The sequence below is a fragment of the Seriola dumerili genome, unplaced genomic scaffold, assembly GCF_002260705.1.
Source record: "Seriola dumerili isolate Sdu_G_001 unplaced genomic scaffold, Sdu_1.0 BDQW01001124.1, whole genome shotgun sequence".
Lineage (NCBI taxonomy): Eukaryota > Metazoa > Chordata > Actinopteri > Carangiformes > Carangidae > Seriola > Seriola dumerili.
Window position 1 is genome coordinate 4,893,861 of NW_019175379.1, and position 18,918 is coordinate 4,912,778.

An 18,918-nucleotide genomic window follows, 5' to 3' on the forward strand; every position below is an offset into this window, starting at 1 on the left:
GACTGAACCAAAAACTGGAGTAAAATGTAAAGATGTGAAATATGCTAAAATGTTCTGTACCGCAGAATAAAAGTACAAGTTTGGTGATAGTTTTCTCTGGGTTCATCTACAAACAACCCTCTTTATATTACATCCAGTCATGTAATCCATTGTTAATATAAGAAATATTGAATAGCATCCTAAATATCTGACAAAATACTGATTTTTCCCAACTAAAAGCATCATTTAAACTCATATAATTTGCTTATTTTAATATATTATAATGAGCTCTCATTCGGAATTAACTTTTCAAATACACGCAGTCCATACTAAGCCTGTATCTCTAGGAGTCACCTATACAGGGAACATTTGAATAGTTTGAATCACTCTCTGTTCACAGCTGCTGGAGCAGACATGCCAAACACAAACCATCTTCAAACCTCTTCCACCCAATCTGCTCATTACAGCTGACACATGTTCAGGTTTTAGGCCCAAATGTTCAAACAGTTCTTTTATTGGGGAAGAGTTTCATTATGATCACAGCTCAATATGTCAAAATGAATAAATAAATCCTTATCCATATACACAAAGCCAAACATACTCCATCCTTAATGAGCAAAGTTGGATAAAAACTAAGCAGCTATTTGTCTCATGTGTGCCCACAGTGTTATCTTGTCTGAAACTGGCACTTCCGATGAAATTAATAGTTGGCTAAGTGGTGATTTATGAAAATGATTTCCTGTTCCTTCAGATTTTCTCAAAAGTCCTATTGTTTTTTTCTCTTAACCTCGCCCTCTGCCTGGCGCCTGAACACCAACATTATCATTACCGCACAATAAAAGTGACACACGCATTCGTGCATGTGCATGTTACTGTGTCTTATTTGTATTGTAATACAGGGAGTGTCTGCAGTCACACAGAAGCTGATTAAAAGACAAAGCTGATAGACAGGGTTTGCTGGCTTTAAGTGTGCAGCATCAGATAGTTCGAATAGGTCAAATCATTTATGCACTGATCTGCAATCTAACTAACGATTTAATGTCTAATTGTGTTGATCCATATCATCAGTGTCACTTTGAGAAATACAACATTAAACCTTTAAGTAGACTTTTTTTTTTCTTTGCTCAATGAGAAATAAATATAAATAAATGTCCAATTTCATGGTGATATCTGCTAATATCTTAATTTAAAGCTAAACCATTCGATCACATATATGAGACTGTATTTGCATTTATGCTATCTGTTGATGTGATTATCATATGCTGTGCGTGTGTCACATCAGAAGAGGTAACACTACCTGTTCAAGTCTTGAAGCTATACACTACTATTATCAGCTATTCATGTTCCCACAGTCTGACTCTCTTTGAAGTCAAAGAAAAGTGTGAGAAAACAGTGCAGAGACATTTCTAGAGTTGCTGATTTTTTCTTTCTTGAACATCTATTGTTAGAGCCATTTTTAAAAATCTTTTTTACTGTAGTTACAAATATCAAAGCTCTTTGCCAGAATCACCCATGACCTTTTATATAGTTCATGTTACAGAGGAAATATTAAGATTATTATCTTTTATATCTATTATATTATCAAGTTCTTTTCTTACACTGTCGTAAGTCTTAGAATTTCTTACCTGATGCTCTCTGCAGTCTGTTTATGCTTCTGTGTGTGAATGTATATATATGTATATGAATCCTATGGAGGAGGACTTGTCATCTTCACTCCGGTCACACATTGCCTCCCCATCATTCCCGTACTCTCATTCATGAATCCAAAGTTGCCACTGTTGAAGTATCTGTCGTCCTCCCTCGCTTGCTGGCTCCTCTTCCCTCGCCTCTGTCCTCAGTTGCTCTCTGTCGCTCCTCCTGTATCCACCTGCCTCTTACACAAGAGCATCGCCTGCTCCTCACCGTCTGAGGTGCGTGCGGGGGAACTCAGAATTTGTGAAATGTGATTTCTGCCTGCGGGAGACAGTGGAGCAAATAATGACACACCCCCTACAGAGGGAGTAGGAGGAGGGAAGAGACAGACACACAGAGATAATAAACAAAAAAAGTTGGACAGTGCTGCAATGTATCTCAATGAACTATGTCTCTAACTATTCATCTATCTCTGTTTTTTGTTTTGTTTTGTTTTTTCAATCTGGCTATGACTGGAGGGCAGCAGCTGGTATTACAGGATGCAGGGGCCAGACAGTTCCTGGACAGAGTATTAGCCTTTATCTGGTGTGTGTGTGGGTGTGTGCATGCATGAGTGTATATGAGTCCATAAAAAAAAAAACAACAAAAAAAATAAGATAGTACACAAGATCAGCAGCAAATTGCAAAAACAGGCAAAAATTACATGGTTGGCTCAAGTATGAAATATTAGATTCAGGCTGACAAACCAGTCAAACACCTCCTGCCTCTCTCTCTTATTATGTCTGCATCACTCACACACACACACACACACGCACACACACACACACACACACACACACCCCGATATTGGGGCTGTGAATTTGAGGAATGGCATCTGACGTCAGACGTAAAATGAAACCAAACAACACAGGAGCAGCCTGAGGGCGACACAGCTCTTCAAATCACAGTGTGTCTTCACTTGCCTTAGTGTGTGTGTGTGTGTGTGTGTGTGTGTGTTTGTGTATATGGTGAGAAGGCATCTAGCTAATTAAATAGTGGACCATTTTTTTTTATCCACAAGGGGGCAATAAAGACTACAGGGATTTTTCTTTCCACCGAGGCTCATGTGTCAGCCTTTGTTCATTTTTACTGTGGGATAACAAAACAGTATCAGATCAGTGGAGCAGAGCAGAGCTGCAGCACGTTACTGCTCCTCTTCAGTGACACAGCACTTTTGGTTGAGTTGGTTGTCAGTGTGTGTGTGTGTGTGTGTGTGTGAGAGAGAGTTCAAGTTCAAGCTCAAGTGAATCAAAATCCCACTGGCAAGCTCTCTTCACTCTCTCCTCTTTTTTCTTGCGCTACATTAAACACGTCCTAATTCTTTTTGTTTTTTTGCTCAAACACACACACACACACACGCCTGCACCTGTGACAGTGTGTTTGAGATGAATGTGTGTCAACTGGTCTGCACAGGGAGAATCCAGAGGCAACAAATTATTCAAACTGGTAGAGATGGTACAATCCAAAACAGGGGAGGGGGCTTGTCAGAGTACATTACTAACAACTGTATGTGTGTGTCTGGATTTATTTCTCCAGGGGAGGTGGGGTGATTTTAACGTTACCAGTGCTGGTCCAAGTTTTCACCCCCCATCCCCACGGTCCTTGCTGGTCCATCCGGAGCGATGTCCCTGTGTTTAGAAATGAATCTGTGAGGTTCTTCCACGGGAGAAGCTGCTCGTCCCTCCGCTTTTTCCAAAATGAACCCGTGAATGTTCAGACAACCACCGGATTACTTTAATAGCATTTGCCCTAAAACGACAAACAGGTGGAACATATATACTGGCTGGTCAGACCAATTAAACAGAAGTGGGAGGGGGTGGCCAAAACACAAAAAACTACAAATTAAAAGCAGACTGAAAGCTTGTGGGTAACTCAATATCAAGTACTACAAGATAAACAAAGTAACTCTAAACAGAAAAAAAACAAAACTGCAAAATACACACAGAAAGGCTCTTTCCCTAAATTTCCCCAGCTTGCTGTAGCAGGTGTTTGGTACAGGCCAGGGCCCGCAGGTGTAGGCCTTTAACACTGCTCACTGCAGGACTGATAGAGTGGGGTCCAATGAGAGAGAGGAAGTCAAGAGTTTTACTTGGAAGAGACCCAATGTCTCCAGAAACAGCAGCACGGAAAAGGAAATGATACAAATGCAATTGAAGGAAAACATAACTTCAGTCTTAACAATACAAAATTAACTAAATGTGAAATAATGTATGTAGAAAATGGTGCTACACTTAAATGTATAATCATGTTAATTTTGTAATTATAAAAAAAAAATGTGTTACTGAATGGAAACCGAAATGAGTGAAAAGGTTTATGCAAAAACTAATGACATTCCCATCAGCCTTGGCTGTGCTTTGTGTTTAATGCAAAATATTGCAGCAGATTATTTTACATCTGAAGTGAAACTCAACAGCTCCTACACTGGTCTACTTTACTGACTGGATCTACCGGGCACAGGCCCAAAGGGCCCCAGGGTTCAGGGAGCACCTCGGCCAGATTCTCTTTTTGAAGTGACTATTAACATTTCCACTTGGAAAGTCAATCAATAGACAACTAAGAGACCTAAAATGACCACAAAGAGGCTCAAAATGACCACGAAAAGTTATAAAATTACAAAGGAATGCAAACCAGCCCCAGATTTACAAGAAAGAGACAAAACAAGCCCAAAATGACGGCGAAGAGAGACAAAGACAATGACAAATGGAGACAAAATGAGCACAAGGAGTTGCAAAACAGCCACAAAGAGACTCACAACGATGACAAACAGACACAAAATGTAGTTTGTAGTCGTTTTGTGTCTCTGTCAATATGAAGGAAAAGTAAGGGGGCCCAGGGGCCCATTGTCTCACAGTCCGTCCACAACTTGACTTATGAGACTAAACAGCAGCAACAGCGGAAGCAGCAGCAGGAAACTTAATTTGGAGAGTCGGGGTGTGTTGGTGGTTTCTGGCAACCTCGCAGAGTCCTGTGTGTTTCACGCCTCAGGGCTCAATCTTGAGTTTGAACTAATGGACGATTAGTTATGGAAAGAAAGGCAGTTTTATTTTGCATGATGTGTCTGTTCAACACTTTCTGAAGACTTTATTGTTTTGATTTTTTAGTTAGACCTTGTGGATTGAAGACGTAATGGTTTCCAAGAAGTAGCCGTTTTCTCGTTTATACAGATGATGCGGGAGAGCAGAATGCTTTGTGTGTGGATTATATTTAGAAAGAACTGCATTAAGCCCTGAAAATGCATAAGTGCTATAGTGTTTTACAAAAGACGACGCAGCCCACAGTTCGTGGTACCATCAGCTTGAAGGTCAGGCATGTGCTTTTGAAGAAGAACCAATCGGCAGAGCTCATGGGTGGGAAGCTGGTGGATGGTTGTGACGCCTGCATAGATCCTGAACAATACTCATTCAAGGCGAGTGTCAGAGAGGAGCATGGATTAACAATAGCAAGCACTCCCACACACACACACACACACACACACACACACACACACACACACACACACACACACACAACAGGGACGAATTCAGGAATAAAAGGCAACAAGCTCCTCAGCTCCAGGGGCCACAACCACAAGAGAACAATACCTTCAATAGTTGTTGATGCTCAAAGCGTTAATGCTTTTAACAGTGAGTGAAAATTTATCACTTCAGGCTCCGAGTGATCAAACACAGACAGTGAATAAAACCTGTAACTGAATCCATATCCAGATTTAAAAAAAGAAAGAAAAGAAAGAACATTATGTGGAGGTCTTGTCTGGTTGGTAGAGCTGATTGGATACAGTATATCCCCAGTTTTGGATGATATCCAGCTCCTGCGTGATTTGAATGCACTTGTTGTAAGTCACTTTGAACAAAAGCATCTGCCAGATGAATGTGATGTAATGACTGTTTTCAGCATTTCTTTATCAGGGGGAGACGCTTGATGACTTTGTCTGTGTGTGTGTAATGACAGGCTAACTATATGGCACCGGAATAGACTATGTTTCTAGTGCACAATTCTACTGAATAGAGAGAAACGTGATCGGCTTCGGGTCAGGGGTCAGGTTAGGACTAAAAAGGTTGATAGCTGTTTGGCTCTGGCAAAACAAAATGTCAGGTCCATACAGTAGTCGGGAGGGAGGGATGAAAATCTGTTGGGTAAAGCTTGAAGAATAGACGAAACCTACAAAGGCTGAATAAACAACATATAAAGATCGTTTCCATTAACTCGCACATATGTTTCAGTCCTTGACAGTCAGGAAGGAGCATAAACCTTTCGTAAATACACGGGACGACACACCGAACGACAGCTCGGTGAGTAACCACTGGAGTTCTGGGGGTAGACGACTCAAGAAATCCATCGAGAACGCCAACGGTTGCACGTTCTTGTACCAAAACAATCGTGGTCAGCAAACAGCATCTTGCACTGTTCCTTTACAGTGATGTTTGTGTCAGAGTTGGGGTGAGATCCTGGATGGAGAGGTGGTGCGGGCAAGGCCGTCTGTATTGCCTAAAGAGGGAACTGGAGGAATCACCACTCCTCTTTTAGTATTAATCTTCTGATATGTCAAGAGTTTGCACTGGGAATAAATGTAGACCCATTGAAAACGGTTGACACAGCGTTCTGTGGATAATACAGAGTAACTGGGGCAGTGTTTCTGGAAAGAGATGTGGCTAATCTTTCAGTGCTATGAAACGAAAATCCACTCACCTTCACTGAGTTGAGTATAAGATGTGGCTTAACAGTATTTTCAAAAGTTTGAAGTCAGATTATGTTTACATAACTCCTTTTTCAGCCCTGTCAAACCACATTAAAACTCATACAGACACATTCGCATGCTCAAGTTGTTAAAATTCAATGAATGATTCAAGATATTTAAGTAAAACACTCACAACAGATGCGCAGATGTGAACCTTTCCGTCTAAATATATGAGCAGTTGCATTACGACTTGCATCAGAGCTAAAACCACGTCAGACAATGTTTCCTTCATTTGACTTTATTTGTCCAGCATTAAAGTAGAAATACTCGAGTTATACAGATGATTGCCTCATGTCATTGTAGCTGTATTTGTGCAACTTGATATGGCGGACAGATAGCGGTAGCCAAACAATGTGATCGGATCTAAAGCGAGTTTTGGAGACGTGAAAAGTGTGGCACTTCCTCTGTGATGCGGTCGCATCCAGGCCTGACCTCAGCTGATCCTCAACCTGTTTGGCTATTTGGGGAAAAACAAACCTCATTCACATGCCACACAGCACTAGCAACAAGCAGGTAACCATGGATACACTGCATTGGAAACCCCTCTTTCTCTCTCCTTGTCTTTACTGACTCCGACTTGCTTTTTCTTGTTTGAATCTTTTTTCTCTCGACCTTCAGCCTCTATTAATTCTTCGCATCTTTCTCTCCTTCTTTTCCTCTCTTCCTCACAAGGATCAGCATTCTTGTCTGCAGCATGCACAGCGGCTGCTCAGACTACAATGAACCAATTCCCAGCCGGCAGTCACCATGGCAACCGGGGGCGGGGCGGGGTGCGAAAACACAACATCATCCCATGCTCAGACAGTGGTGATCTGGTCGACCACTCGGGTGCTGTCGTTCATTTCGACACACTCCACCTCCTGTCTCTGCCCGTCTCCGCCGGGCCGGTGGCCCCGGCTCTTGGAGGGGGGCAGGAAGGTGAGGAGGGTGGGCAGGAACGCCAGCGTGTGCAGGGCCGAGCAGCCGGCCGTGAGGGTGAGGCAGCGGAACAATGTGCGTGTGAGGTTGGAGCGTACGGAGCCCACGGGCACCAGGGCAGCGCTGTAGCAGATGAGCGTCTGTAGGGAGGGAACGCCGTGTCTCTCCAGCGCCACTCTCACCCAGCGAGTCCTGCTCTCACCCCGACCCGAGGCGAAGCCACAGAGGAGGGGGCCGCTGCAGTCTGCCGAGTGCCCCAAAGCTGAGATCAGACACAACACAGACATGCAGTCCAGCTCCACACCCCATAAGGTCATGAAGCCCAGCACCCCGAACTGCACGGAGAGCAGGGTGAGGCCCAGCCACACGGAGACCAGCGGCTCCACCACGGCCAGGGAGGACAGACCCAACAGGAAGAGCACCGCCAGCAGTGAGTGTCTGAGCGGGGAGCTCACCGCCGCAGCGTAGCGGTCCAGGTAGACGAAGGAGGGGTTGAAGATTAGGAAACGAACGCGTGAGGTCAGTGACAGGCGCCGCAGCGTGTCCAGCAGCACTGACATCTCCTCGCGTTTGTTCTCTGTCGTCTTGGCCACCAGGAAGATCCGCGATGCGGCCACGTCAGGCTCCTCGCCCTGACCGCGCTCTGCGAATATGATGTCGTCTGCGAAGTGGGCGAACTGTGGCTCGCGGAGGAAGGAGTGGCGGAGTGTGCGGGTGAAGTTTTCCCGTGACTGGCTGGTGGACTGGTTGCGGTCTGTCAGGTAGTTCAGGTACGCCTCCAGCCAGCTGATTCTCTGGAAGCCTTTGGCGTATTCCAGCAGGTCCCGCTGCACCGAGGCATTCCAGTAGGGGGCGCTTTCATAGATATAAAATCCAATGACGGGGGAGTACGAGCTGAAGTATCGCTGCTGGGCACGGGTGTACAAGACTGTCGTCGTATCCATGGCAACCAACGCACTGGGGTCAGAACCCTGGGTCACCTGTTGGCAACAGAAGATATTTGTTTCAGATTAAAACGTATGTTTCCCTTTGTGTTAGAGAGCTTGTGTGTCTGCAATCCTGTGTAATCTTGGTGTGTGGATGTTCACAGATGGCAAGAAGCTGAGTCACATGACACATATACTGTTTGTACATGTACATGGAAAACTGATTGGTTGACCCAGTATCTGGTCAGGAATCTTTGGGGTGTCCATTTTCCTCAAGGCATTTAATATTATTGAAATCGTGTTGGTTTTCTTTCTTGTATTGCTGTGATGTGTGTGTGTGTGTGTGTGTGTGTGTGTGTGTGTGTGTGTGTGTGTGTGTGTGCCTCACCTGTAGGAAGCCCATCAGTCCAAAGGAGATGTAAACCAGGTAGAGCAGAACCACAAAGGGTTTGACATAAGTATTAGTGATCCAGTCTCCATAGCAACGCCTCACACACCCCAGCAAAAGGTGAGAGTCCTGAGGATGAGGGTCCATGCTGGTATTGGGGTGTGTGTGAGGGTGTGGGTGTGGGTGTGGATGTGCGTGTGTGGAGTTCGCCACATGACCGTGTCCGTGTGAATTAGGGTTGTTTGCGCTATGTGGGTGTGTGTGCGCATGTGTGTGAGTTAGGTTGGGATTTGGTGGGTGAGCATGACTGTGTCCGACCACGTGTGGTGGGTTGGTGGTTTGCGTCTCGTCCTGGTAACGGGTGTACATTAAACACCTGTACCAGGCCGGTTTGGAGTCGAGCCGGTCCGGTTTGGGGACTCTGCGGCAGAAGCAGCCGTGTCTGTATCCGGTCTCTAAGTATCCTGTAAACACCAGGCAGGAACTGTAGAAGGACAACATGTAAACATAGCTGATAGTGACGGCTAAGGCGGCCGTGCGGCAGAAGAGCCGGACAGCTTCCATGTTGGTGAGCGGCGAGGCGGCCAGGCCCAGGGTCATCAGGTGGAGCATGGTGGAGCCGGAGAAACGCAGCATGACATCCTCAAAGACGCTCGCCACGCGCTCCTTCACGTGCTGGTCCTCCCGGGTTCGCCGCCACGACGACAGCATCTCGAAGGAGCCGAAGAGCCCGTGACCTGAGGGGAGCCAGAAATAGAAAAGTATATTATATCAGGGGAATTGTACTATATTACCAATTTACCCAGACGAAATTACTCAAGGATGACTTTTTTATGATTCTTTTATGTCTCCTTTTTTATGTCTCATTTTATGTATATACTATAAAGCTGCACCGATCGATACTTTTATATCAAGAGCTGGTCAAATCAAAGTTATAGAGATGGTCGGACACAGACGGCCCTAATCTGATGTTGGAAAGATGTGGGTGGAGGGCGTTTCTGAAGATATCCGACCATTTGACAAACACTTTGGACGGAGAATACTGGCCCCTTAATTTATAATTATCATGACTCTGCAGTTTCCCTCAGTGAGGTGCATTTTAGTTTCTCTCAGCTCAATGTTTCGGTCTTACAGCTAACAGCTTTAGTGTTTGGTTCACTCTCACCACTCTGATCGACTGTGAGAACCAGTCTCTGGTAAATGCACCTTTGACTTCTCTTGAAAAAAATAGATCTCAATGAGACCACTTGATTAAATAAAGTCCGTATCAATGTTAAAGGTGGATCTGTGTCTGCTGCATGTGTGAGTGAGCAACTGTTGCAGCTTGTTGCACTGCCCCCAAGTGGCCAAAAAACCAACGGATGCAGCTTTAAATCACAACTCAACGTTTTGTTAGAGCAGCTCTCCATCTACCTCTAACATCTACACCCCCACCTTGATCTCACAGACAGCCACAACTTAAACTACGCCATGCTAACCTCAGTATTTAACATTCCTTCCAACAGCACAGAGACACAACTAAATAGAAAAAAAATAAAAATCCTCAAAAACAAAGTTGTCCCTTTGAAGTCCCAAAGACATAAGAACTACCTAACTTCCAACGAACACCTTTCCTTTGTCTCGAATCCCTCGATTGCACCGAGCTTGGAAACAATTTATTCATTCTGAGGAATCACAATGTCGCACAAGGGAGTGTAATAACTCAGCCTGCCTGCTTTTGAACAGTCCTCTCTACATAATGTCACACTTCAACCCCATTTGAACTACAAATATGTGAAATGACAGTTATAAGACACCATGGAAACACAGTCTCTCAACCCTGGTTGAGAAATTGTACCATTGCAGCAGCAGCAGCAGCAGCAGCATGAGAATACGACTCATATCCAGCTCTCAATTTAGAAATTATACGATTTAAAACTTAATATTTCCAAAATTTTGAAGTAGTACAACTGAGAAATAATCTCCAAAATTTCTAAAGATAAATTTTATCTTTAAAGTGTGTAAAATTTGATTCACTGACATACATCAATGTCCATTTGCACTGGATGTGACTGTATATGCTGCATCCATGTCTCATGTGCATGCACATACATGTTAATATACACGCAGCAGATGGTTTTTAATGGTTTCCTCTATGGTGGTTGCCATGGCACCCATGAGTCACCAGTGACACACGTACCCCCCACCACCCGCCCGTCCCTCTCTCTTCAGTGACCTCACCATGGCGAAACACTTAACACCTTCGCAGAGGCGTAACATACCGACACTTCAGGCGTGGGTGCAACTGAGAAAGTCTGCGGATTTTTTGCGTGTGTGCGTGCGTGTGAGTGTATTTGAAAGAGAGGGAATTAGTGTATGACAGGGAACGAGGTGGGGAGGTTAATGTTGCAGAGAGAGAAGATGGAAGTGAAAAGACAGGCTGGGGACAGCACTCGCCCAAGGATTTTTCTATTTACCAGCCTCAGATAGGCTAATGTGCTCTCATGGTCAAACACACACACACACACACACACTCAGACAGTACTGCAGGAGAATATAGCCAGAAGATAAGGATGTGTCTTCTGCCAAAACCATTTCAGTCCCTAGATATCACTATTGTGTCATAAAATGTATTTCAGACACTGAAACCTCTCAGTTTAGACTGTTGATTATGGATAGACTGGCTATCAAATTGCAACTTTGCAGAGCCCAAGGTGGCGTCTTCAAATGTAGTTTAGATCGACTAAAGGCTGATAACCCAAAGATATTCACATTATTATAAAATATTTAAACCTAAACCTGAGAATGTGAAGCATTTTTTCCAACATTTTTGTTCTTCTGTCGATTAATCGATTTTCAAAATAGTTGCTGATTGTTTATTTTACTTAAACCAAAAACATTTTTGTTGATACTTAAAAAGTTTTGAGGTTCAATATCCAGTCCTAGCAAACACACACAAACTCTTCAATCTCTACCAATGTAAACGTTTTGCAGATGGACACTGTTGTAAGTAAATTAACTGACGGATGATCATTCAGAGAACGTTGTTTACTACCCCCCCCCCCATCATCAACATCTATTTGTGTTTTGTACCAAGCTTTGCAAGTTAACAAGTTTCTTATGTCTGAGAGAAAGATGCAAAATCCTGTCACTTCTCCACATTTCTAAAACATTACATAAACAGTTTTACTCCCTATTCTTAATCCTATCTTTCACTGTAGTACAGCCACATTATTTTTTTTTCCTCTCCTCACACTTCCTCCCACATTTTTCTGTCTGCCCACTGGCATTCTGAAAAATCCTCCTCCCAGCCTGCCTGTCTTCCTTCTAACTACAGTTTAACTTCATTTTCTACTAAGAGAATCCTTAAATCAGCCCCTATTTGGAGTGATATTTCATCACCCCCCCCCTTCTGCATTTATCCCCCCATGTCTCCTCTGTTCTCTGCAGTTATTTTAAGCCTAACAGCAGCCTTCCCTCCTCCACATTACAGAGTAATTATGGTATAGAGTACATGTGTGCATGAGTGGTTGCGTACAGCACATCGTACAGTATTTAGTATGTATGCGCTCAGGATAAAGTGCCTGTACGCCTTCACACATATGGCATGCATTTTTTATTTTGCTCCTGGTTTGTTCATTCTGATTGACTGACTTAACTCAGTATTGAACAAACCACACATGAATACTTGAACGCTGCTGGTAGATTTCTCACTCTGGTACATATAACTCTGGAAAAAAAACTAAACAAAGAAATGCTTGTAAGGAGATTTTTTGCTTTTCAGCAAAGTTATTTCCTAAAGGCAAATGAATACATTTAGGAAATTTTTTTTTTTTTTTTTTTACTGTCCTCAAGTTCATGACAAAAGTAAACATGTCTGTATAAATGCAGTTTGTATTAGCGCCCCGCGGATTTTCCTTGTAAACAAAGCGTCTGTTTGCACTCATTTTAAACTCACTGTGTTTATCCTTGAGGTTTAACAAACATATTGAATGCATTTTCTGCCTCATTTGAAAAGCCTATTCATGACAATTTTGAAAATCCTACATTGTTTACATCCCCGCTATGAGTCTTCTTCACTGCCTTTGTTGGCCCTTTACACTCATGGACCTCAGTCACACGCGCCGTGATAGGCTATATCTGAAGTGGAAGGGCTGCAGCTAAGGGTGTTTCTTATTACTGATTAATCTGCTGATTATTTTCTCAATCAACCAATTAATCATTTGGTGTACAAAATCAGAAAATTGTGAGAAATGCCTGCTGTAATTTCCCTCAGTCCACGATGATCTAACCAACAGCCCAAAGCCCAAAGATATTCAGTTTACTCTCACATAAGATGAAGAAAAGCATCAAATTCACACATTTCAGATGCTGGGGTGAAAAAATGAATGAAAAAATTTATGAAAATATTTGCAGATTCATTTTCTGTCAATCGACCACTTGATTAATCGACTAATTGGAAACTGAAACAGGAATCCACTGTTTGTTTCAGTCAATCTTCCCTTCTGATGACCAAGGTTTCCTAAAGTTAATGAAGTTATTTTACCGCAAACCATCATTTTTTCCCCTAAACATGACCAAGCTGTGTGTGTTCTTGAAACTAACCAAACCTTAACTGTAGCGCTGTCAGCTCAAAAAATGTTCATTTTAATTATTTTTTGTAACAGTTTTGAAGGGCATTCACAAACCATGTAGTCTTGCAGACAATGGCATCAGCTCATAAGACGTTTATATGGCTTCAGTTGGAAAACGATGACACACAAGGTCTTCTTTCATTAAATTTGGAGTTGACTTGTTGACATGTAAACTACTTTGAAACCTTTTGCTCTGCTTTTGTTCCAGGCTCCAGTTCAAGAACTTCAACTTAACAGCTTCATTTTTCAGAACCTTTGATGTTTTTGTCAGAAAATATGTTGTTCGTGCCAACATCCTCCCCCTCTGTAAGTCAAGTTCATGCCCCACCACTTGTCAGTCATTTTGATGATCTGTCTACTTTGAAATGGCATTCAGCCCGAGGCTGGCGTCTGCAAAACCCATCACAGGTACTGAAAAGAGCAGACGGTGAACACAGGCAATCTGCGATCTAAAAACAATGGCAATGTTCACTGTGGCTCCCAGCTGTCTTGTGTTAGCTTCTCTTTTCTTTGATTTTTCTGTGCTTTTATGGATCGTTGTTGCCAAGACTTTGCTGCGTTCAACAACCATAAGTTCTGAAAAAATGTCCCAAACTTGGCTGAAAGGACAAACGGAGAATGAGTGCATTGACCTCCAGAATTATAAAGACTCAACAGGTAAAAAAAAAAGATCTTATGTATTTGTTGTTTAACAATCAGAAATATCAGATTTAAACCTACCGAGCATGACGAAAGGGATGCCCAGGTATGTAGAGTTGTAGGTGGCCCCGGTCAGGTTGAGTATCCCAGCAGCAGTGAGGCCTGACAGTGTGATTGACAGCAAAGCCAGCAGTCCCAACCAGGGTTTGGACCTCACACAGTCCCTCATAGAGCAGCAGAGGACGGCCAGCACGCCACACACCCCCAAGCTGGCCAACAGGGGGCGACGTGCCAGCACCGAGGAAAACTGGAAGTCTGTCCTCAGAGAGGAGGAAGTGGAAGGGTAGAGCCCCAGCTTCGGGTGCAGCGCCGCAAAGTGCTGTAACTCTGCACAGAAGGCCTTTTCCCATTGGCCGGCCACCCGGTCCATCAGGCCGCCTCGGGCTTGGAGGTAGTAGGTGAGCTGCAATGCCCGCGCAGAACGTACACCTTCTCCCCTGGCTCCTGTCCCCAGACCTCGCACCGCCCCGCTGGGACCCCACCCCTGAACCCCACCCAGCTGGTGTCCGATGTACGCCTGCCGCCCGTCTGCCAGCTGCGTGATCGGGTACCGCAGGACTGGGACGGAGCGGTTGGAGGTGCGAGCTGATTGGATCTCCTCCATGGCGCGAATAATGTCATCGATGATGCAGACGTTCTTGTCGTCGGGGAGGCAGAGGTAAGAGAAGGAGTAGTTGAAGCTGTTGAAGCCTGTGGCCGGGACGGTCACCTGCATTTGGTAGATGCGTCTGTGGAGCTGTGTGCAGAAAAAACACACACAAACAACAGAGAGGTTCATTAAGTTAGCTTCCCAGTGGCCTCATTTTGTGTGACAAGTAAAGTAATAATTATAAAGAAAAAAGTTCCATCAAAGTTTCCCTGAGCAGAAGCTCATTCGCCTACTTTGTATACTTTGACTTTCTAGCTGCTCGTGTGAATAAGAGAGAGGGATGTGTGGGGGAACGTGTGCGTTTTACTCGACAGCATAACAATAGTGGTCTCTGATTCCTCCTCCGTTTCTATGGCGAGAGGACAACAGTGCCAGCATCCAGCACAGTACTGGTTACTAAGCAACAGGCCCGATGCCAGTCTCTGCCACAGCGAACATGGGCAGAGCTGTCTCCCACCTCAGAGTGCTGCATTGACTTCGGAGAGGGAGGGTGTGTGCGTGCGTGTGTGTGTGCGTGTGTGTGAAAACGGACTTGCGTTGAAAGTTACTTCCTTACAGCATCCTGTCCTTGTAAGATACGGACACTTTTAAAATTCCTCATTTAATTTTTGCCGCTTTTATTGCCAAATTATTCCAATCTGTCATTATCATTGTTAGCAGCTTCCTGGTGGGGCCTTAAAATTCCTCATCTGAGCGTCACTTACATGACCTTTAAAGGCCCAATCAGTAATATCTTGACCATATTAATTGCAGTTATACAGAACCGAATTCTTACATATACATACATAACTTAAATCTTTACAGACTAACCCTAACCCTAATACGAACAATTATTTGTCATGAGCTGATGTCTAAAGTGTGAATCCCTGTTTTAAAAGACTGTCATACGTTTTCATTATTACTTCTTGTCTTAAATAAAATGCATAATGTGTTTAAAAGTGTCTAAAATAATGTCCAGTGCATACAGAATATTTACATGTCATGAAGAGGTGCAGCTATAAAAACATAGTCTTGTGTTTGAATAGTATTTCACTCTGTAAACATCACATTGTTTAGATAAAGAGCTGAAGCAACATAACACATGACATATATGAGACGGTGAGAATGTAATAATAAGATTTTAACAACCTTAAAGCTGCTCTGACATGGAACTGAAGGGGTTAAATGTTAGTGAGTTTGTATATATCTTGTGCACATATCATATCTTTTATAATAACTGTATTTTTTAAAATGTGCAAACAAACAAATAAAAAAAATGAACCAAACTAAATACAATTTTATACCTGATTATTTTACATTTCTAAGCCCCTTCTGTTGTGTTCGTGTATCGTGACATCACATCAAGGTAGTTTTAGCACAGCTAGCACAGTGAAGACATACAGGAACAGAAAACAGCTGAAACACTCCGTTTTAATTTCTTCAACATCAAAGATCTATTTTTTTCAGTCGCAAGTGCTGCACAGACACTGATCAATGATATAGTCAATAAATATCCATTATAGAAGAGCAAGAGTTGCCAGTTTCTTCACCGACAGAGGCTTAAATAGACGAGTACACAGTGCAGTCAATGGGTGTGACTCACAAATCGTACTCTTATTTCAAGTGGGAACCGTGTCTAGTTCTTTCTCTTTGCTCTCTCTATCAACCGCTGTTGCTTTCTCCACCAACACCTACTGTGGACTCCTGCGTGCAACAAGTACAGGCACATTCGCAGAGGGATGCTGAAAAAGCTTTCCGGGTATATGTAAGAACTCGCAAACCAAAGTAGATGACGGGGCAAGTGGAGACGAATCTGACAGAATCTTGAACCTCGCAGATGATATGTAACAGTGTGAGATTATGTAACGGCCGATTTTTCACTTTCACAGCACTCTGTCTTTTATGCACCAACCTGCCAGGAAATGATGCACGGCCCTAAACTAGCCTGTCTCTAAGTGTGGCAGTCCTCAATGGACCAACACTGTGTTGTGGGTATTTGTGTAAAGTGGGTCGCGATAACTATATTTGACAAAGAGACACGTTGAGACAAGCGTGGACAGAGGAGACACAGCCCATACACAAAAGAGCTTGGTGTCTCAGGCCTATTAGTCAGCAAGCTCTGATTACAACCTCATAACTTAATGAAATCTTTTGGCTAATTGCTCCAGGGGTGTCAAGCTAATACTCATAAATCCATTTAGCAACAGCTACGTGGAGACAGAGGCCTCCGAGCTGCGGCTAACTCCACTTTGTAATTAAAGTGCTCTGCTTCACAACTATAAAGGTTGTCGGGGGCTGCTTGAGACTGGACCGTGTTGTTCTGTTTAATGACTATCAATCACTGACAATGAGGGGAAAGACAGCCTGCATACACTATGTGCTCTGGCCCTTCAGAAACTGACCTTTACCTCTTGTGTGTGTGTGTGTGTGTGTGTGTGTGTGTGTGTGTGTGTGTGTGTGTGTGAATGTGACCAGGAGTGGATTTGTTTTTTTTGTTTTATTTTTTTTAAGTTGGATTCTGCCAATTCATTGCAGCTTCAATTTGAGATGTTTTGCTGTGATTTAAAGGGGACACGAAGCTAAACTGGAAAGTGTCCGACCTTCTCCAGTGTTGTGTGTGTTAGATGGTTGGAGCCTCTCAACATTCTTAAATCATCCGTTAAATGTGTGTATGTTTGTGTGTGAGTTCTTGAATGCACAAATTGCCTCTGCAAATATATGTCATTGAAAATGTTTAAATTATGTCTATTATTATAGCATAAGGCTGTTTTTATTTATTTTCTATTTTATTTTTATCATCTATATTGTTTATTAGCACTTTTTATCTATTTTACCTTATTTATTTGTTTGTTTGTCAGGGCCAAACTCCATTGAAACAAGCTAAACTTCTCGAAATAGTTTGGAAATGTGTTTAAAATGAGTGTGCATACCTTTAGTATGGTGTCCAGGTGAACCGGGTCCAGCACACTCCCCTTCCGGGTGGTGACGATCACGCGCCCGTATCGGCCGGGCGTCTGCAGGTCGGAGTAGAGCGCGTGCTTGGAGCGGTTGACCGGGAACAGGCTGTCCACCAGGTTGCCCTCGATCTTGGCCAGGCTGTGTTTTGGCGCGAGCAGGCTCTCCACGTCCTCCTCCACGCGGTACCGGCTGAAGCTGGCCCCGAGCAGGATGGACAGGAGCACAGGAGCCGAGGCGAAGAAGACCGGGTGGCCCGCCACGAACCGGCCCAGCGCGTGGAAGGAGGTCCTCAGGCCCGCGTGCAACACCTGGCGCAGCATCCTAGCGCGCGGCCGCGGCTCGAGCCTCTCCCACCGACCGGAAAGCCCCGGAGCACTGCCGAGCATCAGGGGCTGCCGGACGCATCGGTGGGCTCCGTCGCTATCAGTCTGGGGGAGGAGAGGTGACGCCAGGTGGTGGGAGGATGTGTCCCCGGAGCAGGAGGTCACCAGCCGGGGAGAATCCAACCCTACTCCGGTCACAGGGGCAGCCCTTCCCCCGGGGTTCTCTCATCCGCTGGAATAGCTCAAAGGACAGAAGCTGCTAAATGAGCCAGCATTTCTCTGCTCTGCGGTTAGAAAGAATATTGATAGCCTACTTTACATTTAATAGCCACTACCCTGCTGCGTTCAATGCCTTCTGCACGCTGCACGGCTCTGTGCGCAACAGAAAAATCGCAGAGCCAAAGTGGGCTCATAATTAGACTTGTTTAGCTTCCCCTGAAAACTGACTAATGGGTTCAGTAGTTGTTTTGGTGCACTCGGACAGGTTGCACACATGCACGAAACTGGAGTCTGTACATACCTAAAGAGGGGAACCGAGGGGGGGACCGACCCGGTGATGACGGAGATCATCTAAGACGCATTCACACCAAGATGTTATCTTGCCGGCTGTCCGCGCGTCCAGCTCCACCCTGCATCACCAAGTCGCCACACAGCCTGATGTGTGGCCGAGGCGGGTTGGTTGGGTGGTTTGGTGGGAGTCGCAGGATCGCTGACGCGGTGTGCACGCACCGGGGATGCCGGTGGAGCTGTATGTCAAATCAGTCTAATCTGGGTTTCCTCTGCGGCAGAGGGCTTTCTGTCGTCCGTCCTCTCCTCTCCTCATCGCCCCGGTGGTTTTAGCGGAGCCCCTGTTTTCATCCGCCACCGGGCTGCACTCTCAGCAGCGACTGCTCCGCTCTGCTCCTCGGGAAGGCACGTCACTAATTACCGGCTTTCAAACCGGGGACAGTTTCTCTTTCTCTCTCTCTCTCTCTCTCTCTCTCTCTCTCTCTCTCTGTTTTTTTTTCTTCTTTTGCACCGCCCTCACGACCCGCTCTGAGCCCCCTTTTTTCTGCCCCGCCCCTCGCCGCTCCGCGCTGC

The 18,918-nt window shown here is 44.5% G+C and overlaps 1 protein-coding gene across 1 annotated transcript; it reads right to left on the minus strand.

Annotated features, from left to right (window-relative positions):
• Window positions 1-6,637: 6,637 nt before the first annotated feature.
• ptchd1 (patched domain containing 1) lies at window positions 6,638-18,163 on the minus strand. The gene is made up of 4 exons (XM_022767206.1): window positions 17,488-18,163; window positions 13,951-14,665; window positions 8,618-9,354; window positions 6,638-8,283 (listed from the first exon to the last, which is right to left on the minus strand). Exons 1-4 carry the CDS (start codon window positions 17,899-17,901, stop codon window positions 7,183-7,185), a joined length of 2,967 nt encoding a protein of 988 aa, XP_022622927.1. The 5' UTR covers window positions 17,902-18,163; the 3' UTR covers window positions 6,638-7,182.
• Window positions 18,164-18,918: the final 755 nt, after the last annotated feature.